The 20805-nt window shown below is 47.0% G+C and overlaps 1 protein-coding gene across 1 annotated transcript; it reads right to left on the bottom strand.

Annotated features, from left to right (window-relative positions):
• Positions 1-13154: 13154 nt before the first annotated feature.
• Positions 13155-17775, bottom strand: LOC147081954 (interferon-induced protein with tetratricopeptide repeats 5-like). The gene is made up of 2 exons (XM_085980574.1): positions 17646-17775; positions 13155-15585 (listed from the first exon to the last, which is right to left on the bottom strand). Exons 1-2 carry the CDS (start codon positions 17648-17650, stop codon positions 14133-14135), a joined length of 1458 nt encoding a protein of 485 aa, XP_085836700.1. The 5' UTR covers positions 17651-17775; the 3' UTR covers positions 13155-14132.
• Positions 17776-20805: the final 3030 nt, after the last annotated feature.

Raw genomic sequence — 20805 nt, forward strand, 5'->3', positions numbered from 1 at the left:
CTCTACCAGCTGTAATTTCTCTTGACTGTGGGCTTGTAATTCCTGCAATATTCCTTCCCCTGCTATAGCTCTTGCCTAAGACAGTTTGGCTGCCTCCTGCAGCTCTGCTGTTAACACTTTAATATGCTGATCTAAAAGCTGGATCTGTCGTAGGGCACAGCCCAACCAGATGGCCTTCTCTACCGACTTCTTATGATCCTTGCTCTCAGTCCATTTGGCCGCAGTGTCCATGGGACGCTCAGCATGCAACGGACTGTTCACCCATTTCTTGGTGATATTCACCTTCTCAAAAACGGAAGAGGAAATCCTCACTTCCATCTTCATTCTGTCCTCAAAAACAGTGTCTACTGCATTACATCCCTTTTGCCAAGCTCGTGCCACGGTCGCCATTATGTAAGGGGTGGTGTGTGTGGTCAGCTTTGCCTCTGACTCTCTGAGCGGTTTGAATCGCTCCCACTCCCTTGGTTCTAGACCTGGACTTATTTGGGGGTTGTAATGAAATTGCCGCAGACAACTGAGTTGGTGAAAAAAACTTGGATTTTATTTGAGACAAGAAAATATACACAACACAATAAAGCTTATATCACTCTAAAAGGGGGAACACTTCGGAGTATACGAGGGAGAATGACAATAGACAAAATACTTCACCCCTACCAATCCCATCTTACTAGCTAAGTTGGAGTTTAAAGGATCAGGGATAATGCTCACCAAATGCAGGAATAGTTTGTAGAGTGGAAAAACTTGCAGATCTTCGGTTTCTTCCGAGTTGGTTTCTTGTTAGTCGCGGTGGCCCAATATTACCTAGTTGTTGGTAATATTGTTGGTTGTTTGTTTCGTGGAGCCCTTGGTTGCCATGATTCCTTTCGATTCTCCTTCTGTTGTCCTTCCGTCGATTGATTGTCCCGAGGCTGATGTCTTTTGAATGTGCCTCTTTCTGTGTCTGTCCGAACTGTACTGCTAACTTCAATTCACTGACTGCTGTTTCAATTCTCTGACTGAACTGTACTGATCGAACTGATCGAACCCATCGAACTAACTGATTTCTTGTGGAGACAGGTCTTTAGTTTATACTAATTATTAAGGCCTGCTTATCTGCCTGCCAAATCAGTCTTGGTTCATTGTTAAATTTTGGGCGGGCTCATTAACATTGATCTGTTCAAATTGTTTAATTGGTTTCGGGATGGCCCCATCGATTGTTTAACCTCTTGTTTAATTGTCAGTTTTGTCCTTAGTCTTTAAGTTTCCTGTGGGGCCTTGAGATTCTTTGTTGGTTGGCTAAACAATTTGGTTGATGCATGACTTGGATGGGTTCTGTGAGACTGTTCTTCCGTGGGTCTATTGTTAGCATGTAAATGTCTTGATAGGGGCTGAGTGACGTTTACAGTTTCCCCCAGACAGTTTGATTACCTCGAATACTCAAACTGGCTACTGCATAGGTAGATCCCAAATTTTTTGTTGCAGCCTTTCACAGGCCTGGACATGCCTTTTAAAATAGCCAAATCCTGGGGTTTTGACTTTAAGCCCCTTTTGGCCCAATATTCTTTTAAACAGTCCAAAAATCTCCTCTTTGGGGTAATCTTCTTGTTTTGAGGGAATCTGCAAAATTTTGCGAACCTTACAGGATGTGAGAAGGAGGATTAGGAATGAGGATACCGTCATCTTGCAGTGTTTCGGCCGCACCTGTCGCCACAGGCTCAGTGATAAGCGCTCCAATGATCTCCAGCACTGTCTCCTCCATTAGGGTAAGGTTTGCAGGCGTGCCTGTCTCCCTGCAGCAGTATATGTGCTCCCTGGCTCCAACACCCAGAGAGGTCTGTACCTGTCATAGCGTGCTCCCACTTTATCAAAAAAAAAATCAAATCAACTTTTATTGTCATTGTTAGTGCACAAGTGCAGTACAACGAAATGTAGGCTTGCGGCTCCCGAGAGTGTACATTTGGATTAAGACATTTAAACATTCAACATACATTTGGCTTGTAGTATATTAACATAAATATGACCATAATAAAGTGCATTGGCAGATGTGCAGGCTTTAGAGTTTATTTGTGGAGTTCAGTAGGATGACAGCCCTGGGAAAGAAGCTGTTCCTAAATCTGGTCGTACGGGAGCGAATGCATCTGTAGCATCTCCCAGATGGTAGGAGGGCGAACAGACTGTGGCTGGGGTGGGTAGGGTCTTTGATGATGGACCGTGACCTCCGTAGACAGCGTTTCTGGTATATGTGCTCTATGGTCGGTAGCCGGGTGCTGGTAATGCGTTGGGCAGTTTTGACTACCCGCTGCAGGGCTTTCCGGTCATAGTAGCTACAACTGCCATACCATACTGTGATACAGTTTGTCAGGATGCTCTCTATAGTGCAGCGGTAAAAGTTAGAGAGGATCAGGGGTGACAGATTACATCCCTTCAGCCTCCTTAAGAAATATAGGCGCTGCTGGGCCTTCTTCACCAGAGAGGAGGTGTTGAGGGACCAGGAGAGGTCTTCCGTGATGTGGACTCTGAGGAACTTAAAGCTGTCCACCCTTTCCACCACAGCCCCATTGATGTGGATGGGGGTGTGACTTCCGCCTTTCGACTTCCTGAAGTCCACAATGATTTCTTTTGTTTTCTTCGTGTTAAGGGCCAGGTTGTTATCGGCACACCACTTCACGAGATGCTGGACCTCCTCCCTGTAGGCTGACTCATCATTGTTGGTGATCTGGCCTACCACCGTGGTATCATCCGCAAACTTGATGATGGTGTTGGAACCATTAACAGCCACACAGTCGTGGGTGAAGAGGGAGTAGAGGAGGGGGCTCAGCACACATCCTTGTGGGGCCCCCGTGTTCAGGGTCAGGGGGGGGAGGTGTGGTTACCTAATTTGACAGACTGGGGTCTGTTTGTTAGGAAGTCCAGAGTCCAGTTGCAGAGGGAAGTGTTCAGGCCAAGAGTTTGGAGTTTGGTGGCCAGCTTGTTGGGGACGATAGTGTTGAATGCTGAGCTGTAGCCTATAAACAGCATTCTGATGTAGGTCTCCTTACCATCTAGGTGATTCAGTGCCGAGTGTAGAGCAGTTGTGATTGCATCCTCCGTTGATCTGTTTGCACGATAGGCAAACTGGTGTTGGTCAAGGGAGGCAAGAACACTGGCTTTGATGTGGGCTAAGACCAGTCTCTCGAAACACTTCATTATGATGGGTGTGAGTACGACAGGTCGATAGTCATTCAGGCACGTCACAGCCATTTGTTTTGGCACAGGAATAATGGTAGTGGTCTTGAAGCATGTAGGGACTACTGCCTGGGCCAAGTGAAACGGACGTGTGCACCCCCTTGAATGATCCCAATGTTCTCCACCCTGTATACCGGTGCGGGTCGGGCTGTCCCACCCATGACTGGCATCCTCACTACTATCCCCATGATAGTGTGATTGGAACATCCACAATCCACTGGGACAGGGTAGGCTTCAGAGGCTAGGCGGAGCTGACATGGGCTCAGCGAATTACTAAATGGGTGGAGGGCTGCGAGGTGCTTTTTGCTAATCCAGGAGTGGACTAAACCTTGTTTTAAATCCTCCAGGTTGCTGCGGCCCTTGCCCAGCAACCATGCCCCGTATAGCACGCACACCTCATTCTGTGCAGCTTGATCTGAAACATTCCTGTCCTCCCGTATGAATGCATGTACTGTTTTGGTGTGTCTCTTCAGCTCAGCAATTATTTCTTTTAAATGGACCGTCATGACCTGGTCCTCGTGTCGCTCTGAGCCCACCACTGTGTTCTCCTCTGTTAAGATTTTTCTTAACTGGGTCTTTAAACCATTTATCTGGGTTTGTAGCTCCATATCGTCTAGGCTATTTACTACTGAGGATCCTGTATTATAGGCAGTGAAAATGTCATTCCAGGTTCCCCTTCTTTGTCTCCCCTCGCCCATACTCAGGGTGTAAACTGTACAGTTTCGCTTTGTTTACACTGGCAAAGTCGAATTCATAAAACTTCTTAAACATTTCCTTCACCAGGGCTTGGTACAACTGTTCTGTCTCCTTAGGGCCCCACTCAGGTAAGTTCACCTTGGTCAAGTTCAGGATCACTGAGGCCACTTCATAGTGTGCCCCCTGGCACAGTAACTTATCGGTTGGCACTAGGACTAACCCATTCCCTGGTCCCTTGGTGGTGGTAGGACACCTCTGTACTATAGTCTGTGATGTTGTGGTCGTGGGCAGGGGCTTTCGGGGGCAGGTTACGAGCTCGCTGGCGTTGACTGGGATCGGGGAGTGTGGGACAGTGCATGCATGCAGGCTGGAATCCCACTCCATCCCCTCCCCGGCATCTTGCCATTGTCTGTGGAAAATGATGGATATGCCTGCGGGGCAGACTTTCTCTGACCCCCACATACAAACATAAACTCCCTGATCCGGCTCCCATCACTTGTCCCAACACACACTCACTCCCCCTCGGGTCCCTGTAATCGTCTGATGGGTATTGTTCCCCAATCCTTCCCAATCGACTGCGGGGTTTCCTATGTCCTTGCTCAGCTTTCTGAGCCACCACCACCTATCCAAGGGAATCCGTCCCTTACATGTCAAACACATACGTTTCCCCTCGGTGAGGCAGACCCTTGTGGTAACGATCTGTACCCTGGGGCACGGGATGGAGGCCTCTCCGTACGTGAACCCGGTCTGGCTGGAGTACTGGGTGGAGTTAGACCCCAGCCACCCTGGCCACCTTCCCTCATGGAAGTAGATGGCGAGCTCCTCCATACCCTGTTTGCCACCCCCAGCGGTAACGATCGGTGCTCTCTCTCCTGAGCACCCATAAATGTGAGAGTCCTCCACGTCACCTCGATCACTGATGCTCACCCGTACCAGGGCGAGCAGGAGCAGCACCTTTCTCATGCCGATTTCCTTTCTGTAGGGACACACAAACAAAATAGCCATGTCCCGAGAAGATCATCTGGCCTGACACAGTTACTGAAATTTTCAAAAACTTAAACTTATCATAAACTAAAATTAGACTATTAAAATTCCAAAACCTAAGAAACTGTAAAACACTCTTAAACTAAAAGCTATATACATACGCCGCCCGTCTCCAGATGGCCAGGCTAATTCCTGTTAGGCCTCTGCCTTTTGTGGAATCTGGGCAGCTTGTACGCCTGGGCGTAAGGTGACCTGTGCCACTGAACCCGGAGAGTCCTCCTTGAAAGACCTGGGAGTTTCCCTGAATCCCAATTAATCAGGGGAGTGTGCCCTCCTGTGCTGCAGCACACTACCCCCTTCGGTGTGGCTGCTGGCTCCCTGTCCTGTCCTGTGGGTTCCCCGCAGCCTGATGCTGCAGGCTAGGGACACTTCTCTCTCTCTCTGCCCAACGCTACCTCTCCTGTGATTCCCTCACCATTGGAGGCTGCAGGCTGGGGATCACGATTTTTAGGCTGATCCCTTACCTTGGGCATTCCCTTTTGGGTTGTGGCCCTCCCGGGGCTGGACCTTTTGAACTGATACACAGGTGACCACGGTAGTTTAGGCTGTGGTATGTGAGGAGACCTCATTAGGGCTCCGGTTACTGGGGACGTGTCCCAAATAATTGGTGGGAGGGCCCCTCCAGTAACAGAAGCCACTTCCCCCACCGGTGCGGTCTGTGAGTCTGCCACAGCTGCTGGCTGATGATCTCTATTTTTAAAACAGTTCACCCTTTCTGGCCATTCCCCTTTCTCGGGTTTAAACAGATTACACTGGTTAATGTAACTAGCAGCCTGCCAGTGAACCTGTTTTAAAGTCTCATCCGCTGCCCTGAACGGGCCTTCTATGGACTCCCCATTCTCTCTCTTTACCAGAATGGTCTTAAGGACGGAATCCTGGGCTTGGACCTGCTTTTAAGTCCGAGGCCAAAGCTACCCCCTGTGTGCCTCCCTTGTCCCGGATTGCAGCTACCGGACCTACACTACAGGGATCCCAGAACTCTCCTTCCCTGGCCCCCTGCTTTGCCACCTCCTCAGTCTTTTGGTTACCCTCCCATGTGGCATGGAAGGATCCTAAATCTATGGCCAAAGGTTTGGACATTTCCCCAGCCTACTCGTTCCCTGTGAATCCCATTAGGCTAAATGGGACCTTGTTAGACCTGGGTGAATTGGTCGGGTCTTCCGAATTGACCACCGCGCTGAAAGTTCCAGTGTCCACCAAATATCTCCCCTGCACCGTCTCAGCCCCCATCTTAACACAGGGCCTGCCCCCCTCATCATATTCAAGGGGACACAAATCGACAGGCTGCGCTGGTTCTAGTCATAGGTCTGGGTTGTATGGGGCAGATGGGTTAAAGCACCCGTGGCTGTGGCTACCTTCCCTGGGCCATTTAATATAACTCGGAGAACAGCTACTATTAAATCAAGCATGGGGGGAGAGGTCGGTGTTTCTGTTTTTGGGGCAGGAGCTGGGGAGTTTTTCCCTACATTATCCTTCCATGGATTCCTACAGTCCCTTCTCCAATGCCGACTTTTCCCACACCCGAAGCAGTTACGCTTCATATCGGAAGGGTTACCTCCTTCCTGGTGCCATTCCTTCTTACTTTGGCTTGGTTTTAACTCGTGAACCTTTCCTTTTGTTTGCGATTCTTCTACCCCTCTACCGTTGTGGTAAGCCAGGGTCAGTTGTCTGACCACTGTCTCCTCGGTGACTTGGGGGCCTTTTGGGTCGAACCACAGCTCGGCCTTGGCTCTGATCCGTGGCAAGCAGTTTGCCACCAGACTTCGGAGCCAGTGGGCCAGCTCGACCTGGTTCAAATTAGTCCGGTCGAGATCCCCATTAAAGGCACTCTTATTCACAGGCCACAGCCTGTCTGTGAAAGCCTGTGGGGCCTCCCCTGCTAACTGTGTAGTCTTCTCCACCCGGGAGAACAGACTACCATCGTTCATCCCCATCACCTCCAGAACTTGCTCCCGGATGGCAGCGTACCCGCCCTGTCCCTTCTTGCTCTCAGCAGAGCGGGACTGGTACAGCTTGCCATCCAAGGTGAACAGAAGCATCTTGGCCATCTCTCAGTCATCGCACCCATTAATGCCTGCTGCTTGTTCCACTTCCATGAAGTGGACTGAGGGGTCTCCCTTTTGGGTGAGTTTGTTCAGGTGGCTTACCATAGCCCTAAGCTGTTGGGTACCATGGGGAATCACGAATTGGCATTCAAGGGGCCCCTGGCCCCCACCACCGCCGGATGGGCCAAACTTTTACTGCCGAGCCAGGCACATCAGCCCCGGCTCCGACCTTTCCTGCATTGGCTTGCCCCCTGCTGCCTGCTGCCAAACCGAGTCAAAACCCGGCGCCACAGGTGGCGGTGGTGTGCACTCCTCCCTGCCCTCCCTACAGATTGCTTGTCCCTCCTGCTGCCCAACCGGGTTGTTCCCCGGCGCCACAGGTGACGTCTGAACAGTTTCTCCTTCTATTTCCAGGTCCACCCAGGCCACACCCGGGCTCACTAGGCATACCATGCCTTTTGCCCTGGACAGAGCAAGTTTTAAACTGTCGATCTGCTTTTGGCAGGGGCCGTGATCTCCCGCTTCAAAATCCCTGGTGCTTGCTACTTTATAAGCTGCCTTCACGTCTCTGGACTTTTCCTCCTGTTCTTTTAACTGTCTGGTTAGGCGAGCGTTCTCTTCTTTTAACACTACATCATTGCTTTTAGCCTCGGTGACTTGACACCGAAAATACTCATGTCTGTTCCTGTGTTTCTCCGCTAGCTGTAACTTCTCCTAACTTTGGGCCTGTAATTCCTGCAATAATCCCTCCCCTGCTATAGCTCTTGCTTGAGACAGTTTGGCTGCCTCCTGCAGCTCTGCTGTTAACACTTTAATGTGCTGATCTAAAAGCTGGATCTGTTGCAGGGCGCAAACCAACCAGATGGCCTTTTCCACCGACTTCTTGTGATCCTTGCTCTCAGTCCATTTGGCTGCAGCATCCATGGGCCGCTCAGCACGCAACAGACTGGTCACCCATTTCTTGGTGATATTCACCTTCTCAAAAACATAAGAGGAAATCCTCTCTTCCATCTTCGTTCTTTCATCAAACACAGGGTCTGTTGCATTACATCCCTTTTGCCAAAGTCCTGCCGCAGTCACCATTTTCTGTTAGGGGTGGTGTGTGTGATCAGCCTTGCCTCTGACTCCCTGAGCGGTTCGAATCACTCCCACTCCCTTGGTTCTAGACTTTGGACTTATTTGGGGCTTGTAATGAAATTGCAACAGACAACTGAGTTCGTGAAAAGAACTTGGATTTTTATTTTTGAAACAGGAAAATACACTACAATAATCTTATCACTCTAAAAGGGGGAACACTTCAGAGTATACAAGGGAGAATGACAATAGACAAAATACTTCACCCCGCCCAATCCCACTACACTAACTAGGTTGGATTCCAGAGGACCAGGGAAATGCTCACCAAATGACTTTCTTGACAGTTGTAGAGGTTCGTGATTTCGGGGTTCTATTTAGGTGTGGCGGTTGGGGCCTGCTGTACCCCGGAAGTGGTGGAAGACTTCACCTGCGTTGGGTCTTCAGTCTTCGCGTGTCCGCTGATGCGGTCGGGTGCGTATTTGGATCAATCGGGTAACTACCCAATTTCCTTTGGTTAGGTATAGGGTTTAGGGTCTTTTTCATCAAATCGTACCCAGGGGTAAGTCAGGATAGCTTGTAGAATAGAAACAAACTTGCGAATCTTCGGTTTCTTCCAGGTTGGTTTCTTGTTGGTCGCGGTAGCCTAATATTACCTAGTTGTTGGTAATATTGTTAGTTGTTGGTTTCTTGGGGCCCTTGGTTGCCACGGTTGCTTTCTCCTTTTGTTCCGTTCTCCTTTCCTCAAGTCTCCGATTCTCCGACTGTGTGTGATGATAGTGATGATGAGTAGTACTGTGACTTCTCCCGTGTTGTTGTTCCGAAAGACTACTCTTGAACTGACAAAGCAGGCCTCAATTATACCGTTTGAGGCCTTGCTTATCTGCCCGCCAAATCTTCTCTGGCCCATTGTTCATTTTGGCGGGCTTGTTAACTTTAATAGTTTTTAAATTCTTTATCGAGTTTCGACTTGGTCCCATCTATCTTTAATTGATTTTTAACTAGTTTCGGAATTGCTTCGAAATCAATTTAAGTGTGTGAAGTGGTTTTTGGATGTTTCTCTGAGTAGTTAATCTGTTGTTCGATTGTCTTCTGCTGGGGTCAGGGTCCCTTTTGTTGATTAGTGGCATGTACTGTATTATTCATATTTTTGATGGCTCTGTAGTTTTGGCGGGGACTGTCCTTCTGTAGGCCTATTGTCTTTATGTAGAATGACTGAGACGGTCCAGAACATTCCCAGACAATCTGGCTTATGCCAATACTCAAACTGTTTGTTTTACAGTGCCCATCCCAACTCCTTTGTCACAGCCTTCCACAGGCCTGGACATGCCCTTTTAAAATAGCCAAAATCCTGGGGTTTTGACTTAAAGCCCCTTTTGGCCCAATATTCTCTTAAAACAGTCCAAAATCTCTTCTTTTCTTGGTTTGGGGGAATCTGTAGAATTTTGCGAACCTTACAGAAGTCTTCAGTTCTTCTCCTCCCCTGAAGGTGTTGACTCATTAGTGGTGCAGTCCCCTGTGTACTCGACATCCTCCAATACCTTTAAAGAAGTTTCCAGCATTGCACATACCTGAGACAATACCTGCGCAGAAAGGCTGAATCCTTCCAGGTGCTGCTTTTCCAATATGTCTAAGTGTGGCATGAGGCCTCTGCAGCCTCTCCCAATGTTAGGTTCTTCCATTGTCCGAAGGTTCTTCCACTGTCCGAATCCTCTGGACCTTCCCAACCATTTCTTCCTAACCTTTCTCTAATATCACTGTGGCTACAGCGAGCAGTGCAAGGGCCTTGTTTCACTCCACAATCAACAGCTGTTAAGTTTACTGCCTGTGTTAAAGGCTGGTCTGAATGTTCCTTACAGAGCTGGTACAGTTCACCATCTCACCTGGGCAGGGCTGGAACCGATGTCCTAGGGGGAGTGTTTGCTAGTACTGTGGGGGAGGGTTTAAACTAAAATGGCAGGGGGTTGGGAACCTGAGCAGGGAGACAGAGGAAAGGGAAGCAAGGATAAAAGCAAAAGATAGGAAGGAGAAAAACAAAAGTGGCAGTCAGAGAAATCAACGGTTTAAATCAAACATGGTCACAGTAAATAATAATTCTAATAGGTCTAAGAGCATTAAAAAAACAAGCCTGAAGGCTTTGTGTCTTAATGTGAGGAGCATTTGTAATAAGGTGGATGAATTGGCTGCGCAAATAGAGGTAAACGAATACGATTTGGTTGGGATTACGGAAACGTGGCTCAAGGATGGCCAAGACTGGGAACTCAACATCCAGGGGTATTCGATATTCAGGAAAGATAGGCAAAAAGGAAAGGGAGGTGGGGTAGCATTACTGGTTAAAGAAGGGATTAACACAATTGTAATGAAGGATATTAGCTCTGATGATGTGGAATCTGTATGGGTAGAATTGAGAAATACTAAGGGGAAAAAAACATTAGTGGGAGTGGTATATAGACCTCCAAACAGTAAGGCGGAGGTTGGGGATGGCATTAAAAGGGAAATTAAAGAAGCGTGCAGTAAGGGCACAGAGTCATCATGGGTGACTTTAATCTACATATAGATTGCGCCAACCAAATTAGTAACAATATTGTGGAGGAGGAATTCCTGGAGTGTTTACGGGATGGTTTCCTGGACCAACATGTCGAGGAACCAACCAGAGATCAGGCCATCTTAGACTGGGTATTATGTAGCGAGAAAGGATTAATTAGCAAACTTGTTGTACGAGGCCCCTTGGGTCGGAGCGATCATAATATGATCGAATTCTTCATTAAGATGGAGAATGAAGTAGTTGACTCAGAGACTAGGGTCCTCAATTTAAATAAAGGAAACTACGATGGTCTGAGGAGCGAGTTGGGTAGGATTGATTGGGGAATGGCACTCAAAGGGTTGACGGTGGATAGGCAATGGCAAACATTCAAAGACCGAATGGATGAGCTACAGAATTTGTTCATCCCAGTTTGGCATAAAAATAAAACAAAAAAGGTGACTCAACCGTGGCTAACAAGGGAAATTAGGGATAGCATAAGACCCAAGGAGAGGACATACAAATTGGCCAGAAAAAGCAATAATTCTGAGGATTGGGAACAGTTTAGGATTCAACAAAGGAGGACAAAGGGATTAATTAAGAAAGGTAAAATAGAATATGAGAGTAAGCTTGCAGGGAACATAAAAACTGACTGTAAAAGCTTTTATAGATATGTGAAGAGAAAAAGATTGGTGAAGTCAAGCATAGGTCCCTTGCAGTCAGAATCAGGGGAATTTGCAATGGGGAACAACGAAATGGCGGACCAACTAAATACATATTTTGGTTCTGCCTTCACAAAGGAGGACACAAATGACGTCCCAGAGATGCCGGGGAACATAGGGTCTGATGAAAGGGTGGAACTGAAAGAAATCAGTATTTTTAGGAAAATGGTGTTAGGAAAATTGATGGGACTGAAAGCCGATAAATCCCCAGGGCTTGATAATCTACATCCCAGGGTACTTAAGGAAGTGGCCCTAGAAATAGTTGATGCATTGCTGGTCATCTTTCAGAAATCGATAGACTCTGGAACAGTACCCATGGATTGGAGGGTAGGTAATGTTACCCCACTATTCAAAATAGGTGGTAGAGAAAAAGTGGGGAATTATAGACCGGTAAGCCTGACATCGATAGTAGGGAAAATGCTAGAGTCCATTATAAAAGATGTAATAGCAGAGCACTTGGAAAGCAGTGACAGGATCGGACAAAGTCAACATGGATTTACAAAAGGTAAATCATGCTTGACTAACCTACTGGAATTTTTTGAGGATCTAACTGGTAAAATAGATAAGGGAGAACCAGTGAATGTGGTGTATTTGGACTTTCAGAAGGCTTTCGATAAGGTCCCACATAAGAGATTAGCGTGCAAAATTAAGGCACATGGGATTGGGGGCAAGGTATTGACTTGGATAGAGAACTGGTTGGCAGACAGAAAGCAAAGAGTTGGAATAAATGGGTCGTTTTCCGAGTGGCAGGCAGTGACTAGTGGGGTACCGCAAGGATCGGTCCTAGGACCCCAGCTGTTCACAATATATATTAATGATCTGGACGAGGGAATTGGATGTAATATCTCCAAATTTGCAGGCGACACAAAGCTGGGTGGGATGGTATGCTGTGAGGAGGATGTCGTGAAACTCCAGTACGATTTGGACAGGTTGGGTGATTGGGCAGAAGCATGGCAAATGCACTATAATGTGGATAAATGTGAGGTTATCCACTTTGGTGGCAAAAACAGGAAGGCAGATTATTATTTGAATGGCAATAGATTAGGAGAAGGGGAAGTGCAAAGAGACCTGGGTGTCCTTGTGCACCAGTCGCTGAAGGTAAGCATGCAGGTGCAGCAGGCGGTTAAGAAGGCAAATGGTATGTTGGCCGTCGTAGCAAGAGGGTTCGAGTACAGGAACAAGGATGTCTTGCTGCAGTTGTACAGGGCCTTGGTGAGACCGCACCTTGAGTATTGTGTGCAGTTTTGGTCACCTTACCTGAAGAAGGACGTTCTTGCCATGGAAGGAGTGCAGCGAAGATTCACCAGGCTGATACCTGGGATGGCAGGAATGACGTATGAGGTGAGATTGTGTCGATTGGGCTTATACTCACTGGAGTTTAGAAGATTGAGAGGGGATCTCATCAAAACCTATAAAATTCTGTCAGGCCTGGACAGACTAGATGCAGGAAGGATGTTTCTGATGGCCGGGGAGTCCAGAACCAGGGGTCATAGTCTAAGGATAAGGGGTAAGCCATTTAGGACTGAAATGAGGAGGAATTTCTTCATCCAGAGAGTGGTGAACCTGTGGAATTCTCTGCCACAGAGGGCGGTGGAGTCCAGTTCATTAAATATATTCAAGAAAAAGTTGGTTATATTTCTTAAGGCTAAAGGGATCAAGGGATATAGGGAGAAGGCAGGGACAGGGTACTGAATTTGGATGATCAGCCATGATCTCATTGAATGGCAGAGCAGGCTCGAACGGCCGAATGGCCTACTCCTGCTCCTATCTTCTATGTTTCTATGTTTCTATTTATGGACTGTGAGCGACACTTACTGTCAGCATCAGCACAGATCAATGACACTAATAAAATCATAGCTACAGTTTCTTTTTATTGGTTATTTTAACACTCAGTCTCTGATATTACAGCAAATTAACATTTCTCATTGGAAAATCTGCATCTGCAACTATAAAGCTTCATTATTTTTAACCATTTTAATCTATTTTTATATCCTTTAGCCGTGAGTCACCCGGTGGAATTGAACCGCTTCCATTGAAGAGGCTGGAAATTAGGGAGCTGCGAGCGGCTCGTTACAGAGAGAAAGAGAAAATAATCTTTCTTCAGGCATTACAGTGGCCATCACATATAGTGGAAAAATTGCACAATCCATGTGAAAGTGGCCAAACCAATGCAAAAGATCGTGGAAACTCAAGCATAAGGTACGTCAAGCGTAAATCGAGTTTTCCACAATCTTTAACATTGTTTTAAAAAACATTCCAACCGAAGATGGCCACAACCCCGAACAAAATAACGAGGATGGCGAGTTTCCGCCGTTTGCGGACATTCGAGGAGGGTTTGCAAATTGAGCTCGTTTATATAGGCGCCCAGGCACCAGTGGGCACGATTTAATAGGTTTTACACCTTAAAAAATATTCAAATTACTAAAAATCTGACTAGCGTACAACAATGAAACAAATACATGTTCAGTATAGTTTTTAAAGTCATTTTCAATCACTTTAAATCAGGTTAATCACAGGTGAAAGACTTATTTAAAATGCTTATTTTTTGTGTTACATCCATTTTCAGCTGTATTACTAAAACTGCACCATGTTACCACTCTTAAATACATCAATGAATGTTTTTTAATGAAAAAAAAGTAACTGATTGTATTCTATTGCACTGACAGATTGCACTGGTTCTTGGAAGATTTTATGTTTGTGAATATTCAAATACATTTTAGTGGAAACCTGAACTGTGAGCTGTCCAGTGCAATTTCAAGCCCAATTTGTGCCCAAAGCAGAAACTCGACCCCGCTGCGTGTAGTTTCAGCTGGGAAAGTCAGCGTTGACCTAGATAGAAAGGCGTAATTCACAAAGAGCACATAGATATTCTTCATTGTCACAATCAAACTCCAAGGCCTTTTCAAAGCACTCAATAGCTTCACACTTCTCCCCATCCAGCTGGTGCAGTAACCCAAGAACACCAAAGGCTTTGCTGTTTCTGGGGTTCCTGTCACGTTGTTTTGTTGCAATCTTTCTCAAGTTTTTGCGACACAATTCCCAATCTCTTGTGCCACGTTCGAATTTAAGTCCTTCCAGAAAATGGGTGATGGCCTTTGATTCAGATCTTTTTTTATGCAGTTCAAATAAACCAGCCTGTAAACATATTGCCTGCTTATTACCAGGATGAATATCCTCTAATTTCAGTAGATTGCTGTAGATCTCCTCTGCTTTGAGATATTCTCCATTTAATGAACAGATTTCTGCAAAATCCAGTTTTGCCTTAATAAAGGTTAATGGGCGGGACTCATATGCCTTTTCAAAATGGTACTTGCATAGTATGATCAACTCAGCTTTCCGTTGAAAAGCAGGTTTGCGAGGGTTTTTGCTGCCTGGATTTTTGTTCAGTTGAAATAGTTTGTTTCTGTAACACAGACCTATTTGGTGGTGTAAGAAGGTAGAGTTTGGGTTAATTCCTAATGCTTTCTTCAACAGCCCCACAGCTTTTTCCACATCTCCTTCTCTTCTCAAAAATTTTGCTGCATAACGAAGTACATGTGGATGATCAGGGGACTTTTCCAATGCTTGTTTAACTAATTTGTGAGCTTCCACCTGTTGCTTGAACTCTTGTAATTTTAGAGCCAACAGCACCATGGCGAAAGACTTGTCTGGATCAAGCTCCAGCACATGTCGCAACTGCTTCACTGATTGACTGAGTTCACAGCTCTCTGGGGTACCAGAAAACCCTTCCAGACGACACAGAGCAATTGCATAACCGAAATTCCATTCAGTGTCATCAGGATCTTCCTCCAGAGCCTTTTTAAAACATTCCTTTGACTCTTCATAATACTTCCTGGAAGATTTCAACAGTGACCAACCCTTCTCCCCGTATACTTCAGGTATCAGTGCTGTATACTGAGAGCCATTAGTAAATTGTTTACAGATCATCTCCAGCTTGTCGAGGTAGGACTGGGCCTCTGTCAGTTGTCCCATGTGATAATATACCCAGGCATAGTTTCCATAGGTGATGATGCTTCTTCTTTCAAATTCATGTTCATGATTCTCCCTCAGAATCTTTTCAGCTTCCTTTAAGTTTTGAATTGCCTCTTCACAGTTGCCTTGCAGACAGCATATGAAAGCGAGTTGGTTGTGTGGCATGGCCTGATATTTCACACCAGTCTGTATTGAATCTTGCAATCTTTGCTTCATATCGTCCAAGTCAATGTTTTCTTTCTGTGGGCCCCACGTGAAGTGACATTGAAGCTGATCGAGCTTCTCTTTCAACAAATCCTTCTGTACGTTGCTGCAAGAGAACAAAATTCATCAAAATCCATCTCAGACTAGCTGAGACATGCCCTCCCTTCGGTTTCTTTAACTAAGGCCGTCTCCGGACTCCTAGAACCACTGGCCATGAAGACTCTGGTCACACAATGATGACCTCTGCAAAAGCCACTGCAAAAGCAAAGGGTATGACTGCAAAATCTCAGTTTACACTCGTCTCCTTCATGCAGGCTGATGTACTAGCTCCTGGCCATTTAGTCTTCTCAGCCAATGCACAGCAACACCTCAACCACCCCCAGCCCCAATGATATGATCAGGAGCATTGGTTGAAGTACTCAGTCTGCCTTTTGGTTCACCCATTTCACCTCCTTCTCATTCATGTATTCCATTCCGAAATGGGAGCCCCTCACTAAAAAGGCAGTGCTAATTTTAAAAGCTCTCCCTCTTATATTGGTAGTCCAAGTAACTCTCTACTAAACAGGATCACCAACCTCGTCCTCCACAGGGACCCTGATGTCCGTGAGCCAGATAATTCCCCATTCCAACATGCAGAAGGAGAACCTATCCTTAAAGCAGAAAAGAAGGCCCATCACAAAGGTATCTGCAGCATTCTGAAAGACCATGTTTCATGAACTGACTCTTACCCTGCTGAAAACCTTCCACCGTGCCAACCTCCAGGTGAGATGTTAAACCAAGGCAGCATCTGCCTGTTCCAGTGGTTCAGATGGACGTTAAAGATTCTGTCGCACTATTTGAAGAAAAGCAGGGAGTTGTACTTTCCAACATTCTTCCCTCAAGCAACACCATCAAAAACAGATCCTCTGAGAATTCTGCGTTCCTCTAACTCTGGCTCGTGTCCATCCTTCACCTCACCCACCAATAGCGGCCGTGCCATCAGCCCAGAAAAGCCCGAAACTCTGGAATTCCCTCGCTAAACCTCTCCACCTCACTCTCCTCCTTTAAGACTCTCCTTAAAACCTACCTCTTTGACTAAGGTTTTTCTCACCCCTCTAAGTATCTCTTTCTTTGCCTCGGTGTCAATTGTTGTCTGATTACGTTGCTGTGAAGCACCTTGTGACGTTTTACTACATTGAAGGTGCTATATAAATGTAAGTTGTTGTTGTCACACAAACTGAACTGTCACATTTCCCTACAACACAACAGTGACTGCACTTCAAAATAATTCACTGAATGTGAAGCACTTTGGGACATTTCTGAGTGGTGTGATAAGGTGTTCTATCAATGCAATTCTCTCTTGCTTTCTTCCTGTTAAATTCACGTCGATACACTTCATCTCCCAGCTATCCCAACTCATTCTTGCACTCTACTCCGCCTGCCTCTTGTTCATGTTGGCACTCGTCTCCCTTCCCCCCTCAATCCAAGCTGTCATTCTTACCCCTTCCCCAGTTCATGGTGGCTTTCCTCCCTTTGCTGCTCAGTTCAAACTGGTACCTTGAAACCTGTCCTTTTCCCCCAGTTCATGCGAGCACTCTTCTCCCCCACCCCCCCATTCTCAATTTAAGTAAGCACTTTTCCTTCTCCTACCCACTTTAAGCTGGCACTCTCCTCCTGCATTTCATGCTAGGTTCATCCCCCATTCCAGTTCATGCTGTACTCTCCCTTTGCTTTATAGTTCAGATTGCTTTAGTTTGGATATATGAAAGTGCTGAAAATCACTGTTTTACATTAGTAGATTCCTTCTAGGTTCCCATGGAACACAAAGTAAAACTTTCTTTCTTCAAACTGTGCAGACGGCCTGAGGGCACTTACAGAACACGCCTTTCCACGACAGAATAAAATTCAAGTTTAACTTTGTACTTTCAACAAAGCCCAAGTGGAAACTAATTTTAATTTTAATTATAATACTCTGAACAGATCTGCCTTTGCCTCATGTCTTCTGACTATCACCAGCCTTGCTGCAGCAGCATACCCTTATCTGAATGTCTCACTGTGAACAAATAATCCCAGCTCTCTGCATTTCACCTGCTTTGTAATGTATGCTACTTTATTTCTGAAAACAAGCTCGTTGTTCAATAGTCTTCATGTAAATTTAAATACAGGAGGAATTCCAATGATCTTTACCTCATAATGCTGATCGGATGCAAAATGCATTGAGTTCCTTTTTCAGCTTCAACTGTACTTCCAATGGTGAGTTTATCGGTCGAGAAGAGAGTTGGGTGTGTTGTTTACCAGCTCATTGCTATGAATCATTTCCTGAATGTGAATCGAAACTAAACCGAGGAAACGAAACTAAGAACCAATGTGTTTATCCAAGAATTAGTGCTGCCAGCACAGTAACATTGTGTGCTGTCACAGAGCTCCACAGAGCCCATTATAAACATATGTATGATTAGGATCACAGGGCACACACAGATTACCCAAAAGTGTTTTAGAAGTTGCAAGGCTTTTATTAAAGAGCTAGGGCTAAAAATTCGGTTCCACCACGCCAGGTCTTTAGCGCCCGAAATTTAGCGCACGCCCGGATTCCCCTAGCGCCCGCCTGAAATTCAGTAGCGCCGCCCCAAGACGGCGGCGGGCGCTATTGCAGGGTTTGGACGCCTCGTTTGGGGCGAAGACTGTCAGTTTCCGACGCCCAGCTGCCGCTGCGGCAACCAATGCGGTGCGGCAGGCTGGGGTACTGCAGGCCTCCTCCTTCTCTTAAGGAGGAGCTGCCTGCAGCCGTGAGATCGCCGATGGAATCCCCCGGCAAATGAGCCCGGCACCACGGAGAAGTGCCGGGCTCGCGGGAGTCACACACCAATGCCGCGGGGGGGTGGTGCAGGAGTCCGGGGAGGGAGCTGCGGGCAGGCGGCCGCCGGAAAAGCGGCCGGCCGCCGCTCCACCTTTATGCGCCGGCCTTTCGGAGCTGCAACGCACCGTTTTGCAAACGCTGTTTGCGGCCGCGATGGGCGAGGCGGCCGCAACTCAATTTGGCCATCGGGACGGTTTATCATTGGAACCGGGGCGCTGCGCACACTGATGATGTCATCGGTGCCGGCGCAGCGCTAACGGCTAACGCCAATGTTAGGGACGAACTCAATTTCGGGCGCTAAAAACTTACGGCGCAAACCCACTCTATAGCCAAAAAGTGGGCGCAAACGCAACTGAATTTCTAGGCCCTACAGTTTTAAAGCATGATCGGATATTACATATGGTTTAAGCTGAGTATAATAGACATACAACTCGTGACAGTAGAAAGCGATCTACGACTCCTGAAGCGGAACACCATGACGGACGGTTGGTTGGATGTTTGATGAGGCAGCGTGGAGGTCTTGGGTCAGCAAGACTCTGCAGTCAGCAACAGCAGTCGCCTCCGTTGATTCCTCCCCCTGGCTGTTGGAGGTGTTAGACCTGAGCCAGCATTGATCCACCTCAGAGGCTGAACTTAGTCAAGGTGTTAGGCCGGAACCAGCATTGATTTCCACCTCGAAGAAGCCTTCGCCCCTCGCTGTCTGACTTCTGCTCTCAGCCCACTATATTTATAGTTATTTCGGTGGGCCGTGATCTATCTAATGTCAATCACCTATACGCATCTATATCCCAAGTGTGATGTGGGAAAACATCCCTCACTGCTTCTTTCTGCATGGCTGCAGAGGCCTTTTCTCTAATCTTTCTGAAGAATGTTTTGTCATGTTTCTTCAAGGACACTTTATGCTTCGTGGCTCCTTATTGCCTAGCTAGTACTATCCTCCTGTGTTTTCTTGCATTTTACGACCTTGTTATTGTGGTGTATGTAACCTGTTCCACCTTAAGAGAACGACCTTAAGAGATGTACTACTTTCTCTTGGCTGCTGTATACTGTAATACTGTAATACCGGTGGTGACCACACCGGTATATAAGTGTTGTGCAAGGATTTGCTGGGCAGTTCAGCCCTGACCTTCGAATAGTAAAGACCTGTTAAAAGTTATTCTTGTTGTCTGTGTCCAGTGATTGATCCTAAACCTAACTGGAACATACAGACTCAACAGTGGCGACGAGTCCAATCTTACCCTGCGGCAAAATTACATCCAAGGCAGCTTCGTCCTCAAAACGGGCGTCGAGAAGAGGCATCCGCCCTCATCATCCTGCTGAGCACCATCGCACGGGAGGCATTGAGAACCCGGGTTAAAAAGAAAAAGAATTCTGACCACGAAGCCCTCCATCAGCGACAGGCAGTGTTCATCCCTTCTACCGCGGTGGTGGGTAAGCCGATCAGCGACACGAGCAGAAAGTCGGCCACGTTGGCTGTGGAGTAGGGGAGGGGAAACGGAGGAATAAGGGCGGAGAGCTCAACCACGGCCGGTAGAAAGGGCCGGGCTGCAATCGAGGCCGAGAGGCGCAGCGACTGGGGCAGCTTAAGGCTCGAGAGCCGCGGAGAACTCAAACGCAGCCGGTGTACAGGACCGGGCTGCGAGCGGGGCTGCGAGGCAAAACAGCGTCGGGGAGTTGAGAAGCTTAAGGCACGAGAGCCGCGGATAATTCAAACGCAGCCGGTGTAAAGGACCGGGCTGCAAGCGGGGCTGCAAGGCAAAGCAGCGTCGGGGAGTGAGAACCGCTGGGGAGGCGAGAACGGCAGCAGCAAGGCAATCGCCATTGCAGCCAGCGGGGGAAGAAGGCAAACGCGGGAATCCACCATTGTAGTCGGCGGGGAAGAAGACGAGCGCGGGAAAGACCGCCAAGCGCGGGAAGCCGCCATTTTAGTAGGCGGGGGAAGAAGACAAGCGCGGGAAGCCGCCATTTAAAAAAAAACTTTAAAAATTTTAAAAACTTGCAAGGATGCCTAAACATGGGAGCATTAATACCTTTGATAGTGATGTCGAAGATTGGACCACGTATGTAGAACGCCTGGAAGTTTATTGTAAAGCAAATAAGGTACCAGATGAGGAGAAAGCATTAACCTTATTAAGCTCAATGGGGGCGAAGACATACGGGCTATTGAAGCACCTTCTATCACCAAATAAACCGGCGGATCAGACCTTCGTGAATATTGTTACTGTCCTGAAAAATCATTTAAACCCCACGCCGCTGATGATAGCGGAACGATTTAAATTTTACAGAAGAACGCAGTTGAAAGACGAAAGCAACGCTGAATTTTTAATTGAACTACGTAAGCTATCGAAGTACTGTCAGTTTGGGACAGGGCTAGCAGATGCACTGAGAGATAAATTTGTGTGTGGATTGTTAAAAGAAGGAACACAAAAGCGACTGCTTGAAGAGAATGATCTTACGCTTGATAAAGCTGTCACTATTGCAGCATCGCAA

Source organism: Somniosus microcephalus, unplaced genomic scaffold (genome assembly GCF_052327205.1).
Source record: "Somniosus microcephalus isolate GS21.2 unplaced genomic scaffold, FLI_Smic_1.0 scaffold267, whole genome shotgun sequence".
Classification (NCBI taxonomy): domain Eukaryota; kingdom Metazoa; phylum Chordata; class Chondrichthyes; order Squaliformes; family Somniosidae; genus Somniosus; species Somniosus microcephalus.